The sequence below is a fragment of the Stegastes partitus genome, unplaced genomic scaffold, assembly GCF_000690725.1.
Source record: "Stegastes partitus isolate 25-593 unplaced genomic scaffold, Stegastes_partitus-1.0.2 Scaffold502, whole genome shotgun sequence".
Classification (NCBI taxonomy): domain Eukaryota; kingdom Metazoa; phylum Chordata; class Actinopteri; family Pomacentridae; genus Stegastes; species Stegastes partitus.
The window spans coordinates 70,551-90,688 of record NW_007578233.1 but is presented as its reverse complement, the minus strand read 5'-3'; the positions used below and the strand labels follow the sequence as shown (position 1 = coordinate 90,688).

General features: G+C 39.9%; 1 protein-coding gene across 1 annotated transcript; it reads right to left on the bottom strand.

The window, feature by feature from the left end:
• Window positions 1-1,804: 1,804 nt before the first annotated feature.
• LOC103361390 (dihydropyrimidinase-related protein 5-like) lies at window positions 1,805-15,617 on the bottom strand. The gene is made up of 12 exons (XM_008287455.1): window positions 15,357-15,617; window positions 12,166-12,324; window positions 11,351-11,530; window positions 9,836-9,904; window positions 9,633-9,677; window positions 9,344-9,419; window positions 7,285-7,441; window positions 7,054-7,195; window positions 6,698-6,840; window positions 6,367-6,574; window positions 4,757-4,925; window positions 1,805-3,486 (listed from the first exon to the last, which is right to left on the bottom strand). Exons 1-12 carry the CDS (start codon window positions 15,615-15,617, stop codon window positions 3,401-3,403), a joined length of 1,695 nt encoding a protein of 564 aa, XP_008285677.1. The 3' UTR covers window positions 1,805-3,400.
• Between the last annotated feature and the right edge of the window lie 4,521 nt (window positions 15,618-20,138).

Genomic DNA, 20,138 nt, shown 5'->3' with positions numbered 1-20,138 from the left:
ACACTTTTTAAAGACTGGGATACATAGCTTGCCAATAAAAAGATTGTAATACAGTCGTTCCCAGGTGTTTTCTGAAGGGTCAAGTTTCACTGAATGCTTTTTGTTGATGTTTTAAATGCAGCTGGATGAGATTTTGAATCAGCAGCAGAGAGAACTGGTAATACCACAATGTAAACGCATCACATTGCAAGGAACAAGTCCTGCATACAGAACCACACTTGAGGGAAACATCATGCATCACCTGTGCATGAAAGACTCTGACAATTATGATTTATCGGGTTCCCCTAATCCCAATAACATGGTCTAGTCCTTGTAATTCAGTGTTGTGATGAAGCCTTTGAAACATAACTTCTTAATAAAGAGAGTTTGTGGTGTAGTAGTTTCCAACCTGCAGTCAGGTGTTCTCTAAAGGGTCAGGCTTGACTGAATGCTTTCTATTTATGTTTTATCAGCTGCTAAGATAAGATATGCCAGCTGTAATTGTGAGTCTAAACACAGAAAACTGATAATGTAAAAACACTCCAAAGACACGTGTTCGTATCGCCATAATGAGATGTCGTAATCAGCTGCAACACTGAGGACCTAGAAGCCTCACCTTAAGGCTCAACTAATGTTTGCTGCTGATCACATGGACAAAGAAAAGGCGTTCTGGAGGAAAGTTCTTGGGTCTGATGAAGCAAAAAAAATGTGCCACAATTACCTGAAATATGTTTGGAGAAGAGAAGGTAGAGAACCAAATCTACTGCCAGGCATGGTGGTGGCAGTATTATGGTCTGGGGATGTTACTGACACCAAAGTAAATGGAATAATAAAGAAGGATGACTACCTCCACATTCTTCAGGAAAACCTAAAACCATCAGCCAGAAGGTGGAGGCAGTTCCAGCAACACGATGACCCCAAACTCACCATCAGGCTAGTATTAAGGTTTTAGCATGGTCCCCTGAAAGTCCTGATTTAAACCCCATTAAACCCCTGTGGACCGCAATAAGGGAAATGTGTCTGTACCAGTTCTATCATGAGGAGTGGTCAAAGATACAATTAGAAGCTTGATGGCTACCCAGAATGCCTGGTTGAGCTGAGAATGGCCAGGGTTGTTTAACCAAATATTAGAATTGCTGTATGTATATTTTTGCCCCAGCAAATTTCATCAGTTTTCTAGAAGACATATAATAAATCCATAACAAAACTAAATATGTTTCTGTGGTTAAATTATGAGTTATAGGAGTCACTGGACTGCCATGATATACATGGTCTTTACAAGTGTATGTAAGCTTTTGTTCACATCTGTATGTTTGTTACAATCACAGATGTTTCACGACACAAAACTGCTAAAAAAAAATACTTCATTACAAGAAAAAGTCCTGCATCCAGAATCCTGCACATTGTTAGACTGTTAAAACTGATGCATCATGTTGTATAAAGGTCAGTAGTTTACTCCAGTAGTTCCCAACTTAGGCTCAGATGCTTTTTTTAATGAGTCAGAGATGGTTAAGTGGGAAGGAAAGAAGATAAAAAGCAAAGTAATACTTCACTTTTTTTTTTGTTTTTGGTGAAATATCAAAGAGATTCTTTAGCAAGAACAGTGAAAACGTATGATCTGAATCTGAATTGTAACAAGGAGCCTCAGCCTGTCAATGCTTCTCATTAGTCGCCACAAAAGCTGTCCAATAAATGTAAATCAAACACAGAGATGTAAAAGTGGAAAGCAGAATAAAATAGAAGTACTCAAGCAAAGTATGAGTACATAAAAAAACAGCAACATACTACATGAGTTACCTTCACCGTCAGCAATCAAGAAGCAAGATTTGATTTCATGGTGGTTTATTTGCACTCAAATCATGTGATAAAGAGCTGCAAGAAGAAATAAGAGATAAAGGAATTCAATGTGTCGACACATTGTTCAGCACCAGTGTACATTTGGGAGGGCAAAGACATGACAAGATCCACTGGAGCATCTCAAGACCAAAAGTGAAATCTGTCTAAAAATAAAAAAAAAACACAAATAAAGACATTTACTGTGGATGCATGGAGATCTTCTGAACATAACGGGGGCTAAAAATGAGCTAAATCCTGTGCGCGTCCCTGCTTGTGCTGCAGTTTTGACCCAAAATAATAAAAAAATACAATAAAATTTTACTAAGACGAGTATTCACAAGCTTCATAACTAAAAACAAACAAACAATAAAAATACAGTAGTAGTCGAGAACTTGAAAAAGTATCAGTGCTTTTCTGTAGCTGCTAAACAAACATACAAACTTTCGGTGGCATAAAGAAGGCATTTGATCCCCTGAAGACTTGGCATTAACCGACTAACACCTCTGCTGTTGAACTTTGCAAAGAGGATCGCGTCACCTTTTTTCACAGTGGTTATGCTACATTGCAAACGTCAGTCAGAGGAACATTTATTACACGCTGCCGTTTCAGACCAAAAGGTGTTGACATACAAACTAATTTCCCGTCCTGCACCGGTGGTATTTGGACAGTGTGTGTCTGAGGGGTGTCCGTGTTCTCAGGTGCGAAAAAAGGCAGTTTGGGTGAGACTTTTTGCTCTCTGTGGAAATGAATACAAAGAATCAGTAGTGGTGCTTATCTCGAGCGATTCTACGCTATGCTACCATGCACAGGACCCACAGCGGAGGTTCATTCACATTTGGTGGGGGGTGGAAACAGAAAGTCTATTCTGCTGTGAGGCTGTAAACATGATCTGAAATGCTAATCTGACAATAATGAACCACTGAGCGAAAGAGCTCGTTCTTCTCTAACACGGTAACATCGAAAAGGAAAACAACACAAAATAATGCAATAATAATAAAAAAAAAACAACAAACAGCTTGAATTATGCTTTTTTTTTTTTCTTCTTTTTTTCATCAATCGATCGATAATAACTGGCATATTAACATCATGCCGACATCCTTGTAATAATTTATTACATCTCATTCACCATGGCTCGCGGTACAAAGACATTTTGTGACGTTTGTGACGTTAAATCATGTAAAAAGGCATCTAAATAGTACATGATACAAGTGCAAAATCGTATTTTACAGTGAGGTAACACAATCGCATCATAAAAACCAGGACTCACCTTCATATTCCTAAAACTATTAGTAAGATACAACATTTTTTTCCCCCCTAATATGATCCAATAACCAAACTAACTCAATGGCAACTCTTTTTTTTTTTTTATCTGCTGCTTATATTTGGTTAACATTTGACTGTAATTTGGTAGCTATAACCACTTATTGTTTCCTTTTTCCAATATTATTATGGCAATGTTTTACAGTTCAAAATGAAAACATGACTCCATTACTCCACACATAATCTAAGCTTCCAGAAAGAAAAACAAGTCTTCTTGCTTGGCCATACGTTTTCTTCCAGGTGTCATTCTTCTGCTTCCAGTTGGTTACCAGATCCCGCTGGACCTCCCTCCAGGAGGAGCCAGGATCCTGGCCGAGGATCTCTTTGGAATGTTGTCATCAATCTGAGCACCTGAGAACAGCAGGAAACGGTGAGTTTAGCAGTTAAACACAAGGAATTAGTGTTTCCTCGTTGTACTCATGAGCAGCTTAATCGTGTTTTCTATTGTAAAGATCTGTGTAAGCAGCTTATGTTGAGGCAGGTTTAGGAAACGCAGCATACTTAAAAAGATGAAAGCAATTCTTCACATTCCATTTCAACATAAACAATCACGTTTACAGGAAAATCATTGGGTACTAAAAGGAAAATTATGGCTCCTGTGGCTTTAAAAATCCTCTTGCCTTGATAAAGTTTTTACTTAAACAGAGATAACTATTGTCTTCCGAGAAAAATGAATCCCCGGCACCAAGGTATTGCAGGTTTGAGAGCTCAGTCTAGTTGTAAAGATGCAAACAGTGCTTTTAATTTGTCGTTTAGCTGCAGATCTTTGTTCCGAATAATTCCCCACACCTTCCCACTTTTCCTGTCAGCAGCTAGCTAGTTTTGAAGGTAATAAGAATAAGAATAATAACTTAACTCCACTCAGGTCAATCAGAAAGAAAAAAGTCCAAAGTTAAAAAAATAAAAATAAAAATAAAAATGGAAGAAATAGGCACAATAGATACACAATTTCAACCTTAATGAATCAATACAACAAACACCAATTGAAAAAAAAAGCAATTAAAAAGAGCACAAAAATTGTCACGTTAATGAAAAAGAATTAAATAAACTAAAGCCATAAAAATAGGTACAAAAAATACTACTACTAATAAAAATAATAATAAAATAATAATAAATAAAATATCAGTAAAAAATAAAAGAGTAAAGGAGAATAAAACAGAACAATAAATTAGATGAATAAAATAGACTAAATCACATAAAAGCAAGTCTATAAAAATGGGTTTTAAGAATTGATTAAAAAGAGGCCATTGGTTCTGCATACCTTATCTTGCAGATGCATAATTGTGAATAATATACCTAAAGAGGACGATGTAATACCTCATCCACCTCTAAAGAAACTCTAAAATACCATGTAAACAAGTTTAATCCCACATGTTCCATTACCCACGACTGATGTAGGCACCTAGTGGGCGACATAGTTAAAGAGATTCATGTCCCGGTACTTCTGCTACAGCTCCCTCATCAGGCCAATCTTTGTGTTTCTTTAAAGGGATGCAGCAGCAGCAGTGTCAGAAAGCAGCAATACAAATAGACGGAGCCTGAAAAACACTTCATCTTATGCACATATATTATCCTTACATGCAAAATAAATTGGAAGCTTATAAGCTCTATGGGTGCTCACCAGACAGGCTGAAGCTGGACTCGTGGAGGTCCCTCATGCCCCCATGTCGGGTGCAGGGGCGAGTCGGAGTGTCCAGATCTGAAGCCCCAAAGTCCCTCTTTCCTGAATTCAGCACGGCAACAACTTCACCTGTGTAGGGCTCCCGCTCCACGGCTTTCACCGCCTGGGACTGGTTGGCCCAAGTGTCGGTGCACATGAAAATAATCACATTAAGGACTGTGTTAAAACACAATATACACCAGCAATAATGTGTAATCTGTAACCTAGGTGTGTTTTACTCCTGTCACGTTTTTACTCACTGCGGACTCATTTTTCACTCTAAAACAAAGTCCTGCACCTCTATGGAAACAACACAACCATGACTAGAAGCACAGATAACTCAAAAATGTCTTCTGTGCAGTATAGCGCATGTATAATGCCATAAACAGTAAAAAGAAGAAAAAAAAAGAAAGAAATGTTTTTGATTACTTACTTTGCAAAACTACAAAAAAACTCAAATCAACATGTACAACCTTTTTCCAAGTGACCACAAGTGTTACTAATACTGGAAAAAATGGTGACTCTACATACTAGAGATATTTTACTACTTGCAGTTTTAATTTGTTTCCATACTATTAGCCTTGTGTACACATAGCCTGCAGTTCGGCAGAAAAGTCCCTGAATTTGTGTCATATGACTGTTGGTTGTAGCTCATTAACAGCTTCACAGCTGCACTGAGGAACACAGAATTTTTGTTCTTTTTTTACAAAATTGGGTTACTGCAAAAAATTTATTTTTTGACAAAATTTCTTAAAACACATGTAGAACGAAGTGATTTTAAAGAAAAAAGTGTAGATTTGGTGATTTTTCCTGATGGAATCATTGGTCACATGTGAGTGGTTCAAGAACCGTCAGAAAGTTGAAAGTCAGTAGATTTTTTTCTGTTTTTGAAGTTGCTGACTCTGATAAATGATATAACTTTGCTGGTTTTTAAAATCATAACATGCCTTTCAAACTTGCTAACAGGTGTTGGGGTTTAGAGGGTTAAATGGCAATTTAAATGTTTCACTGATTTTTTTAATATCATCGCAGTTTTACCATAGTAAAAGCTGATCTACAAAGTTAAACAAAAAACATTTTAACAAAATACTCAAATACTATAACAAGAAGAATCCTAATTACCTATTTTGACTCTATAAAAAGTAGCAGCACAGATAATAGTGCGAGTATTGTTTGATATGTACAGTACTGCTACACAAATAGTGGCCACAGCAGCAGTAGCAATCCACTAATGATAGCAATAATAGTCGTAGCAAGTACATTTAAAGTAGCAATAGGGACAATAGATACAGCTGCAAAATGCACTAGTAGTAGACGGAGTACATACAGTGGAGAGTGCAGCACCTGTGGTATTAGTAGGTGGTAGGTAGTAGCACAAATAATAGAATTACTGCACAGTATATTGAAATAATCTGAAGGTATATATGGAAAAATACAGTTTGTAAAACTATCAAACCATTCAACCAGGACAGATGGTTTCAAATTCAATGCATCGTCTAAATAATATCACAGATGAGTCACTGTAAGCATCGCTGCATCTACTTAATGTGTATTTAAAGTCAGTCTTGTACCTTTTCCCTCTGAACCATCTTCTTGTAGAGGTAATCTGGGAAAGTCCTCAGTGGACAAAACTTCCCGGAGCCTTCAGCACACGTGAACATGCCATTTTCATAGACCAGACGGCCGCGGCTGATGGTAACCAAAGGCACGCCGTGACAGCGAAGGCCTTCATACAGGTTTATATCACCGCCCTGGACCTGGCTGTCCACAGAAATGGTCCTGCAGGAGAGAGACGGAGACGACCCGCTTTAGCCAGACAAAAGCTACATCAGCCTCAGAGAGCAGAGATAAAAGCTGCAGTGAGACAAGCCGGTCGATAAATGGACGGATTGAGTTTCATACTTGGATCCCTCGGGGTCCCAGACCACCACATCAGCATCTGCTCCCGGGATGATCCGGCCTTTCCTGGGGTAGAGGTTGTAAATCTTGGCTGCGTTTGAGCTCGTGACTGCTACAAAGCGATTCTCATCCATTTTACCTCCAATCTGTGGATTATAACAGACAAGAACATTTCAAAATTACAGAGAAAATGGGGATAAATCGTTTGACGCATCCAAAGCAAGAGCAGATGTTTGTGCGTCTCTTCCGGCTGTGTTTATTTCTTAGAAGTTCACATCCAGAACCACCGAAACCGAAACAGATGTCCTATTCGTGGAAGTTCTCTGGCAGCCAGACGGAAACAAAGCAGCTACACATACCACTCCTTTCTCCCAGATGACGCTCATACGGTCCTGAATACCAGGAAGCCCATGGGGGATCTTTGTGAAATCATCCTTGCCCATGGCTCTCTGTTTGATGGTGAAGGGACGGTGGTCGGAGCCCACAACATTCAGAGTGTCGCTGATGGCGGGACAAAGGAAGTTCATTACTGCATCAGAAACCAGAAACGCTTTAATGAGAGCTTTCATAGACTTTTTTTTTTTCCTCACTTTCCCAGCAGGCTCATTAGGTAATTTGGAGTGCTGGGGTCCAGGCGGAGGGGAGGCACCGTTACATGAGCCGCCGCGTGGGACCAGTCCTGATGATAGTACTGCATACCGTTCAGGACAGCGTGGGCCGTGGTGGTTTCTCCGTGGACCACCTTACCTGAGGGCAGAGGGTACAGTACGGACACATGTTAGAGCTGCAAGAAAAGATTCAAGGTTCCTTTACTGTCATTGTGTCCAGACACTCAATGAAAATTCAGTGAACTGCCCAAAAACAAAGCTCAGATATATACATTTAAAGATTTAGCATCATATGAGGTCTAGGTTATGGAAAAGTGGACATTTTTTTTCTAAGAGTGCTAAAAGATTTATCAGATCTGGACTAAATGGACTGTAAAAACCCCTAAGATCTGATTTTACTTGAACCTACCTGTAACTACATACATCTCTTTATCTGCTTTTCTTTTTATCGAGTGATTTGAATATAGTTACAAAGAGTTAAACGCCCCCATGTTATGCTGTTCTTATGCAATACCAAAAGAGTGAAGTAAGAAATGGAAATATTAAAAAGATGTTGTAAATATGATGTGCTTTGGAATTGTAATAACTTGCTTTTTGAAAATTCAAATAAAAAGGTCAATTCAAAATGTGTCTTTAACAGACTTGAACATAATTTCTAACATACATTTTCTTTTTTTAAATGTGCACTTGTGAAATATGCTTCCTTTTTTTTTAGACACTTTTTTCCACATCAGTTTTTTCAGTTGTATTGCTTTGAAAGCATTGACTGCAGCGAGGTGTGGTGCATATTACATTAAAGTGCATGATTTGCCCTTTCCAATATTGTTAGTTGCTTGTCTGTGCAACATGCATTAGTGATATAAAGTAATCATAGTTGTGCGTCTATCATCGCAGAGATCTTGAAATGTCTACCATATCACAGGAAAGAGCAAATCCAGAGCTTTGTGATTATATTCGTTGGGCTTTACATTTTTATACCAAAGTCATAATGTTACAAAGACAGATCAAACTTCTGCAAGGTAACATCCCTAAAAAGACTTTTTTCCACTTTCACTCTCCGGCTTCTCAACTGAGTAAGTCACAAAGTCAATATAATTTCAATGCAAAACAAACTGCAAGAGCCTAATCCATCCATCCATCCATTATCTATACACCGCCTAATCCTCACTAGGGTCATGGGGGGCTGGAGTCTATCCCAGTTGATTGGGGGTGAAGGCAGGGGACACCCTGGACAGGTCACCGGTCTATCACAGGGCTACGCTTAGAGACCAAGAGACTAATCTGGTTTTTGCAGATTCCTGCATTGTCTCCAGCGCAGGCTTGACACAAATTAATTTGCTTTTCATTGCGGTGATTCAAAAGTTGTGGTCAAAAGATGAGCGGAAGTCACCAAGAAAGCAGTGGTGATCCCAGACTGTAGGGGGTCTGAGGGCAAAGAGGCTACTGGGGTCCCTTGTTTGGGAGCTAGGTGGGGGCAGAGGGGTAAACATTTGCAAATAGGCCACTCTATGTAAACACCTCAGTGCATAAAATAATGACAGTTATTTCTGTTAGGCATTAAGTACATATTTGACCCAATTTCTGAGTCTGACATGGCCACGTTCCAACCTCTGCTACACAATTATGACGAGATATCTTTACTGCCAGCATTTTATGATGAGAAACATGTAAACATAACAATTTCATAACACAACATGTTTTTTTCCTTGATATAAAAGCTAAAATAGTAAATCTGCAAGTAATATCATATATAATGAAGGAGGACCTGGATACCTTGGACTGTTTTGCATGACTAGTTCCTATAATGTCCCAGATAAGAGCTTAAAAATAAAGGTGGTGAAAATAGTCCAGGGTTCATTACAGAAGCAAACCATGACTTGTCAAAAAATTTCTATGTAGACATAACAGCAACTCATCTACACCTTCGTTTAAAAGTTTTTAAAATGTAGATCCAATCTGATCAAATGTACACACACTTCTTAAACATGTATTAGTTGCTCTAAAGAGGGTAACACATAATATAAGAGAAAATAAGCCTCACCTTGCATCTTAGCCGTAGCCACCACGTCTCCTGCAGACATACTGGACACATTCACCAGATAGATGGGGCAGTGGGCCTGACAGAAAACACACACAGAGGGCACATCGTCATTTTTAGATTATCTTCAATCTTACTAGCAGCTCTGTGAGGCTGTAACAGTATTTCCACTGAGCTCACAGTCAAACTGTCAACATGCTGGTGCTCAGCATCCCTCAAACCGATGACCATCTTTTCCTTTCACGCAGTATTTTTTCATTACGTTTTTGTTTTCTGCCTGCTAATAACTCACCCTGTTGCCGATGGTAATCGCCCTGTGAGTCGCCTCTGCTTCCAGCTGTAAAGAAACCAAAGACTGTGAGGAATCATAGGAATCGTAGGGGTGCTGAGGTGGAATTATTTAATCAAAGCAATAACACTAATACTCTTAGTATAATCAAAAGTAATTTCATTTTAGATTAACACACAATCACCAGATAATTCTGGCTGTTTTACCTCCTCAGGCCTGCTGATTTCAATCCCTTCTGGGCCACTGATGCCCAGATCCAACGCTTCCTTTGCACCCTGAGGAGAGACAAGAGACTCAAAGTTATGGATATGATGAGCTTCTACAAAATCCATCTGTTAACTATTTAATTTAAACAAAGCAAACGTCAGTACAATTACAGGGAAAGTGCAACTGCATTAGCACTCACGATCTAATTGGGTCATTCCACCTCAATTCACCACGTTTTTGAAATTCTTAGAAAAGTTCACACCCGACCATCTTCAACTTGCCAGATCTTTTGTGAAGTGGTGAATACTGACTGAGTTGACTGTGTGTAACATTTGGTGTTATAGATGATATTCGTTTTTGAGTTAAAAATTCTTAAAGAGGGGTGGGCTCATGACAATTTTAGCGCCATTTCGTACTATAAGTTGGAAAACCATGATTTTTCTTTTAGGCTACTAGCAATATTATACGACTGTTCCAGTTGAGACCATTTTTGGAGTGTTTTCATCTGTTATACCAGCTCAATGCATGTTCAAATATCTTTTTCCCATAAAGCAGGGGTTCTCAACTGGTCTCACCCTGGGACCCACATGTTCCCGAGGTCATGAAGTCGCGACCCAGTTTTACTTATAATTTAGTGTGGGGGGGGGGATATTCGGACATCCAAACTGGTATCCGGATACTAGCACAGTGAACCAATAGGTGGCTATTCGGGTCCAGTCCTAGTATGAAAACCCACATTTTACACACTCCGGGTCATGTTTTTGCCATCTTGTGTCCCAACATCAACACAAACTTAAAATGAACGTCAAACAAACTATCGTTACTGTGCCTGTCAAAATAAAAAAAAAATTCTAAATAAAAAATAAGTCCAACCTGAGACGCACATTATATATTATTTAAATTTGACCAGCTGTCCGCGACCCACCCAGAACAGGTCCGCGACTCACCCTTGGGTCGCGACCCACCAGTTGAGAACCCCTGCCATCAAGTATACCTCTGACTGGCAGCATACTCAACAGTTTTAAGGCTCCTCTTGGTGCCAATCACAGAAAAACAATCAGCCTCATAGAGTGAACAGTGAAGGTTTTATGTTTGGTGGATGATTGGAGTTGACTGAAATATTAACATTTTTTAAAAAACCAAATTCACACCATCATATAAGTGGTTTATATGATCTTATCAAAGCATTGTTTTTATCATTAAAGACCATATGTGCATATCAATGAGCCTATAAAATTCAGGACTCTGGCTACATATTTCTCAAGTTGTGACACTTCAAACGTTGCTGCACAGATTAGTGCGAAGAAAACAATGCAAAAAAATGACATGATACATCCCTCTTGGTTAACTTTTAACTCAAAAACTAAAGTTACCTATGAGCAAGAAGATAAAAATCTATCAAATTGAAGATGGTGGGGCATTCGGTGAACTGTGGAGGAATGGCATCATTTGTATCGACTATTAAACACCATAAAGCACAAAAATCTGAAGTTATCGCGCTAGTTGTTCCTCACCTCGGCCACCAGCTCTCCGTTCTCAGCGTGGACCCTCGCTATGGCTCCGATGTCCTTACAGTGCTGCAGGGCCTGGAAGAGCTCGCTGTCCCTCAGCATGAACATGTCCTTGTAGGCCATGAACATCTGGAAGGAGTTCACTCCATGCTCCCGCACCAGCTTCTCCATCTCAGCTCGCACCTGTAGGAGTGGACAATGGAAATGAGTTCTTACATCGCCTGCAGTGCATCCTAACACACAAGTTTGTATGAACAAAAACTGAAATTTGTGTGGTTGAATGTTTGTTTCCATGCTGTTGTTTAGTGACCTCATACATGTAAATGTTCATCTTTTCTCTCTAGGGGAAAACTTGGGGTCAATCTGTGCAGTTTTTTAGTATATGTGCAATATAAATAAAGCAATTTGACTACATAAGCAGGAGAGTAGGACATATTTCAGCTGTTTAAAATATCTTCTTAGAATACACCAAAAAGCAAGAGAGTTGTTACAGAAAAGCAGCCTCAGTTTACCAAAAAGCAACACACACATGCAATATGTCACATTTTAGCTACAGCATGTATTGCAGCTTCCACATATGAACATCTAAACGCAGCATGTTCATGTCTATCCTCTGCAATCTGTTGCTAATTTCATTTATCAGAATATTTAAAGTGACTAACAGACATAGAAGAAGCAACAAACCATCTCCTGAACATCACACACTGATCAAATCTAACAATTTAATGCTAAATGTTGATTTGCTTCCTTTGAAAAGAAGTGATTTTGAAGATAAATAACAAACATTACAGAGACAGGGGAACACAGTGTTGCAGTACCTTGGGTCCCCACCAAGTAACTCCCACGTGCAGAGCGTAGTCGCAGCAGGATTTGGAGTCCGCCGAGCTGCGGCACGTCTCGTAGGCTTCCAGCAAAGACTCATTCTTCTCTGGCAGAACGTGTCCGATCACCATTGTTGTGCCGCCGGCCAAAGCAGCCTGGAAAAAAAGCAAAGAAGAGCCCCTGAGTTAGGAAAAATGTAGGATGTAATTCTAGAACTTCATATGCAAAAGCTACTGTGGTCCACCATTTGTCATTCAGTGTGCTACTTGTTACTAAAATGAACTGAGGTTTAATGAAAATGAACTTTTAATTGACTTAAACTTAAAAGAAAGTGGCATTAAAGCAGAAGATATTGATTTATTAAGCCCATAAATACTGAGGGAGCTGCAATCTACTAATCAGTTCCTTATCTAAACATAAAAGTAAAAGCCCTAACTGCCATTGATGCTTATCTTTATGGTTATTTGCAGAAGCGTGCTGAGGGAAATATAAATCCTTCAGTAGTTAAAGCACAGGACTGACTGCTCCTTACACTGTAATCATAACTTATTTAAAGCCACAATTTCTCCCCAGCATCAGCGCTTCTTACTTTTTCCTCCTCCAAACCCAGATTTAGATGTTTTAAACTACGGTTAATCTTAACAACCCCAACGAGTGAAGACAGAGCGTGTTTTGTGTGTAAGTGAGTGCTTCACTGAGCATCTGTCAGCTGACTATAGAGAGTGGAGTAGCGAGTGCTGGGGAGGAGGCGGGGGGCGAGGGTCTGAGGACCATTGTTTCTCAGCACAATGGCGTGAGTGAAAAGGCTTTGCGGCAGTCTTTGCAGCAGCCCCCTGGTATCCATGGAAACAGATACTAATCTGCATTTGTCTCTGGAGTTAATCTGGAGCATAGCGGCGGCGGTGGCATCGGCGGAGCAGGGAGGGAGGGAGGGAGGGAGGGAGGACAGTGGAGAATAGTGTCTGTCACCAGCGTCTACCGACCGCAGCATCCGTCACCTCTCGGCTCCCATCGGCTCAAAGTGCAACAGAATGATGAGTCATCACGGTGCTCTGTGGTAAAGTGGGATGCCCCGGTTTTTATCGGCCTCCATGATGGTTTCTGGCAGCTAACAGCTAAAAATCACCCTCAGTTGGTGACACAGATTTAACATAACATTGCCTATCTGGGTATCTATACATCTAATTTATTGCTTATTTGAATAATCAATCAACAGTTTCATCTGTAAAATATTATAAAACTGGGAAAGATTCTTGCATCTGGTTTGCACTCATTTAAACTCGCAACTTATTTTTACCATTAAATGCTCCTTTGCTATTTTAGTGCATGTTTTAAAGCAGTTATCAGCAGTTCATCTGGTTACCAACACCGTTAGTAGTGAATGGTTCCTTTGTGATTTTGAAGTAGAATTGGCAACATCTGGCTCTCTAAGGAGCAAAAACATCCATCCATCCATCCATCCATCCATCCATCCATCCATCCATCCACCCAGCTGACTCAGGGTGAAGGCAGGGGACACCCTGGACAGGTCACCAGTCTATCACAGGGCTACACTTAGAGACAGACAACCAAGCACACTCACATTCACACCTACGGACAATTTAGAATCACCAGTTAACCTCAGCATGAGAACCCGGAGAGAACATGCAAACTCCACACAGAAATATCCCGGTGTCCTCACCAGGACATGAACCGGCGACCTTCTAGCTGCAAGGCAACGGTGCTAACCACTAATCCACCTTGCAGCCCAGAGAAAAAACAAACAACCTATAATCATGTCTAAAAGGTGACATCTTTAAACAGCTTGTTCTGTCCAAAACTCAAAGAAGTTTTCTATCATAGTAAGTTAAGAAAACCCAGATAATCTAACATTTGAGAAAGTCAAACCAGAGATGTTCAGCTCGTTTTATTTAAAAATTGACTGCAATGATTGTTCGACACGACCTAAATCTATTTCTTTAAAGCATTTGTCCTGTTACTGTTGGCTGGTTCACGATCACAGACATGATTCAGCAAAGTAGTGAACGAATCCTTTGCAATTTTAAAGTAGAATCAGTGACATCTATCTCTCTGAGAAGCAAGAAAAACTCACTTATAAATTTGTGTCTATGATGAGATCTTTAAACAGTTTGTTTTGTCCAAAACTCAAAGATATTCAGTGTTCTATCATAGAAAAGTAAAAAACAAACAAACAAACTGAAAAGCTAGCATTAGAGACAGTGAAACCAGAGAAATTTTGCTCTTGGTATTCAAAAACCAACTTAAACGATTGATCAACACGATTAAGCTCCATTCCTTAAAAGTAATTGTCGTATTTCTGTTGACTGTTAATGTGGTTTATGATCACCAACATGACTCAGCAAAACAATGAATGCATCACCTGCAATTTCAAATTAAAACTGGCGATGCCTGGCTCTCTGAGGGGGAAGAAGGAACAACTTTTGTGTCTTAAGTGACATTTTTAAACGGCTTCTTTTGTCCAAAACACAAAGATGATATTTTTTCAATAGTAGAAAAGTAAGAGAAATAGAAAATCTAACATTTAAAGGAAGTGAAACCAGAATATTTTTGCTTTTTTGTTTTTTTCAAACTGACTACATCCAGATTTATTTCTTGGCTGTGAACACATTTAAAGTTTTTTTTTAATACTAACCATAGCTCACAGAAAAACAGCCAGATAAAGCGGAAGACAAGATAAAATAAGATAAGCTTTTATGAATCCTGCAGGAAATTTTGATTCATATTTAACGTTGTTCTACTGTTGCTGTTTTATTCCTGTGTGATGTGTTCCAACTTCTTACATCTTCTGTCTGACTTTGACAGCAGGAGCAGCAACTCTGCCTGAAATAACCAAAATATTTGATCGTGGAATATTAAGAAGCATCAAAAGCAAAAAACGAGAAGCATCACTGACGTCTCGGCTAAAATTAACATCAGCTTTTGTTGGTCTTTATCTGTAGCACAAAATAACACATTTGTAACCATCAGCAATGAGAAAATTGGTGGAATATTGATGAAAGTCTGGTTAGATTTACAAGAAAAACTGCACTTTGTCGTTTATTATACAAGATGATGGTAGTTTGTGGTTCTTATTTCAGGTTTTGGTTGTAAAAGATGCTGTAACATCTCGCTATGGCAGTTGTTCTACTATCTAACTGGACCCCTTTTCTCTCCATTTCCAGGTTACCTTGGTGCCGCTGTAGTAATCGTCCGCCGTGGTGGCGTTCATGAAGCTCTCCTCCAGGTGCACGCTGGTGTCGATGCCCCCCGGGAGCACCAGTTTCCCCGAGGCGTCGATCACTTTGGCCCCACCCGGGATCATCAGCTCCTTCCCCACCTGCTGGATGATGCCGTTCTCGATGTAGACGTCGGCCTCCTGGGTGCAGTCGTCGTTCACCACCTTGCCGCCCTTTATCAGGATCCGGGCCATTGCTGAGCTGGAAGACATGGCTATTGCTCTGTGAGGAGGAGAGGAAAACAGATTTGTCAGGGTAAGCAGTGTAGAGACTTTAAAAAAAAGTGGCGATCCGATTAAAAGTAAACCCACTAGTGCACAAAAAAACTTGCTAAATCAAGAGAAAACTAACTTTTCCCGGTACCTCATTCTGAGACAGCACAGTCAGACTATGGAGGAGAGATCGGAGATGCTGCTCTGTGACCAGGCTGTCACACTGAGACTGACATCAGCTACAGCACTGAGAAGGCTGTGTCAGTCGCCGCCTGAAACCTGACGTCCCAATGATGTAAACAGAAGAGAAGCTGAGTCCAGTTGTGGGTCACAATAAGGCGAACAAGGGTCAATAAGGCCATTATTTTAGGAGGACTATAGAGGCCTGAATGGAGCTGCTTACAATGATGTTCAACGGACTATGAAGCCAAATAGTATGAATGATAGCGGCTGAAAAACATGAATAAAGTGTGTTGAGGTGGGTTTCTGTTCACTATATTATGTACAATAGCTCTAATCGACTCCAGTTCTTCCCAAACTGGGGGTCAATACCCTCACAAGGGGGTCATGAGGTGAAACACCACATCATAAATCATCGTACTCACAAAATGTAGTATACTTTTTGTATTTTCTGCTCATAACTCACAGATATGCATCCTGAGACGTCATGTCTTCTGTATTATTTCTGGGTCCTTTAAATCTACACACGGTGGTTTTGTCATATGTCGGGCAAAAAGGAATAATGGGTTCAGCATCCAGAATTTTATTGCAACAGCATTCATACCTTTGTGTTCTGAAATGAAATCGGCCCAAAGGTATAATATGCAGGAGTAAACTGAAATCCAATTACAGAAACTGTGTCACACAAACAAATGTAGAATGTCACCTTCTTTTCTTTGATTTTATTTAGCAGCTGTAGCATCAAACAACAGCAGAGTCGATACGATCTTCGAATTGAGGGAGAAGCTGTGCACAGGGTACACAGATGGCACAGCGGGTGACTTCATTGATTATTTCCGTCTCCCGACGTGTCGTTGTGATCTCGCGTGGCCTCATTGACCTGCGTGCTTTTCTGCAGGCAAACAGCTGAGCTGCTGCTGCACCGATGCACAGTTTGTACAGTGAAATCAGGGTTCATTGCTTCCACTGGACACTTGTTTTGGGGTTTTGCAAGTGGATTATTGCAGAGAAATCTCAGTTTTTCTGCTTGAATGTAGTAACTTTTTGCAGTTGTGGCATTACTGCGAGTACGAGCTAATCGAATCGCTGAAGTAAATAAAAAATAATAACAGCTAGACTATCAAACTTAAGGCTTTAAGTTACTGTAGATAGTTTAGTTGGATCAGTCCAAGAATATGTCTATTTAATGAACAGCAGGACTGTTGGTTCCTAAACTATCAATTAAATGCAAATAGAAATAATAATACTACTAATAAAGAGTTCTAACACTGCAGTGTATTACAGTATAGGTCTATAATAATTGGGGTGTTTTATTATTGTCCTTTGGTGCTTCACAGTGTTTTCATAAACTTAACACGTTGCTTCACCCAAATTACCAAAAGGTGCAGAAATTACACAAATAAATAAATCAAAACTGGGAAAAAATACTGGCTTCTCCTTGCTAGAATCTGTTTATTTAGACCGTTAGATTTAATTGAAGACATATAACTCTGAAATGCCACAATTACAGTAAAGGTGAACGGTGATTCAACGATATAAACTAACATTTAGAAAATGTTGCTGCAACACGTCTTTCCAGAAACAGAACCAGTGTTACTCAGAACACAGTGTGTGCAGTTTTAACTAAAACTACTTTCTACTGTAGAAATGGTCCCTGTTTCTACTGTCAGCAGTCTTTTCTATAAGCTCACTGGACGAGTCCTCCTCACTAATCCCAATTTAACCCCTAATAATATGTGACAGTTCCACGTTTAAATGCCTAAAAACGTCTAGACTGGTGTTGTAGACTTTGTTGGCTTGTGTACTTACATTATCCCAAATGTTTCCACCTATGATCAAACCTAAAGAAGTCAGTATTTTTCATTTCTTGGCCCAGTCCCAATCTTCACACTAAGGCCTGAGCACTAAAACCCTCACAGACTTAACTGACGTCACAGCTGGAGTGCTTGAGCGTGAGAGTTCACGAGGGCTGAAATGGTATGAAACGGAGGAATCAAGACGGCACATGTTGCCTGGAAACAACACATCACCATTAAAAAAATAAAAATAAAAACAGTGAATTTGGGCTTGTGTTACACTCACAGTTTTATCAGCTGCTCAGTTCATTCTCCCCGTTTGTGGCTTTACACACATTTTAACAAACTAGCAAAAGTCAGAAAAGCCATGAATCCTGTTTCACTGAAAATACAAACAACTCAGCACATGTGCAATAAACAACGACAACAGGAGCAGGCAGATGCTGTCATTTCAAGCGGATTTTCTTCCCTACACCATCCACATGGTTGGGTTGGGCCCGTTTTCATCGGAGAGTACGATAAACACATTTATACCAGTTTGAAACTGTGGGAAAGTCTCTTAGTAGTCTGCACATAGCAACCCTCACAGAAGCATTAAGTCTGCATCAGAGCCCTCATGCACTTGACTATTTGACAGAGGGATAAATCTTCATGCACTTAATGGAAATGCATCTCGAAGTGTGTGAGTCCAAGAGTGTGCAGATTGGGACTGAGCCAATGTAACGGTGCATTTCATTACAGTTACAGGTCAAGAAGAAGAAGGCGTGCTAGAGAGTCACTCTACTGTTTCTGTATTGCTCATCACTATTATGTTAGCATGACTGTTTTGACCTCAGGTGACACTGCTGGTGCTCCACGACTACATTCAACACATAATTCAGTCACTGTGTGGGTCGTCGACACATTACATTCGGTTAACTCGTGTTACAGCTATTTAATTAGAAGGAAAATGATATAAAGTGAACAGAAACGTAACATGAATACAACACCTCATCTATGAAAGAGATTTCTGCCTGAGTCAAGTCCAGACTGCACATCAAAGACGGGTGTAGCCTTTAAATCAGATAACTGAAGGTGCCTTAAACCTGCATTCTATCTAACAGCCAGCAGGGGGCGACTCATGTGGTTGCAAAAAGAAGTCTGAATACATAGAAATCCACGGCGATGTCACACTATTTCTTACCTCCGTAAACATTTTCCTGCTGAGTTTATGGTCTCAATTGGTAGTTTCAAGACTTTTTTTAAAAAATACAAAATGCTTATGTAGTGAATTATAGTCCCATTTATATGAAAACAAACAATAAAGCAGGGTATGTTTTAGGGCGGGGCTATTTGGGATCGCTACCATATTACCATGTTTAGTGTCCTTGGGTTCTCCAGTTACATCAATCTCGCAGCCAAATGCCAAACTCAAGGCTTCGCATCAGCAGTCCACAAACAAAGTGGTGATGTCAAGGTGGGTCTGTTAGTTTTTTTTAGAAACAGTCTATCGTCACGTCAGATGATGTTGGTAAAGAATCCTACGATCCCACATGATTTCTCAACTCCATCAAACTACATATTTTGTTAATGTTGACAGAGAGACCCCCAACAGGAGAATTTCCAAACTGCTCCTTTAACTTTCAGGTCCACAGTCTATATCATGGGTTTTATATAAAATATGGACGTAGCCTCAGCAGAAGTGCCTTAAACCTGCATTCTTTCTAACAGCCAGCAGGGGGCGACTCCTCCGGTTGCAGAAAGAAGTCTGAATATATAGAAGTCTATGAGAAAGTGCCCCTATGTCTCCCTTAATTTGTCACCTAAGTAAACAGTTTTTAAATTAGTTTATGGTCTCAATCTCTAGTTTGAAGTCTCCTTAAGCGCAGAATGATGTTCACGTGATAAATTATGGTCCCATTTAGAGGAAAATAGACAATACAATGGGGTATGTTTTAGGGCGGGGCTCGGTGGGGATTGATAGGTCACTAATGTACTAATCCCATGTCTAAATGAAAATCACCCAAGGCCTAACAAGGCTCCATAGACCAACTGGTGACATCACGGTGGTTATGTCCATCTTTCATCCACCAACAGTGTCAACAAAGACAACAACTCCAACAGGACCTCTCAACACCATCAAACTGCATATTTTGTTAATTTAGATGGAGAGACCCCTAGTGGGAGAAATCCAATACCATTCCTTTAACCAAATGAATGAAAATATATTTTAAAAAAGGTTTGGGCTTCTCTACTCTCTTCTCCTTCCTTCTCTTCTCAACACTGACTCATTACCACAGTTATACAAAAACAAACATTTCCTTTAAATCACTTCTAGATGTGATAACCAGCAACAAAGAAACAATCTCCAAGATCTGCACTCTCCCTTTTCTCCTACTAATGATGTGATGTATTCTCTGACTCTGTGTGTGTGTGTGTGTGTGTATCCTTGCGTGCTTGCGTGCATGTGTGCGTGCAGGATGCGTACGTATGAGGGTGCGGCAACTTTACTGCATGGCGTGGACTCCTCCACACATCCACATCTGAGGGCTGGTAACGAGGAAGA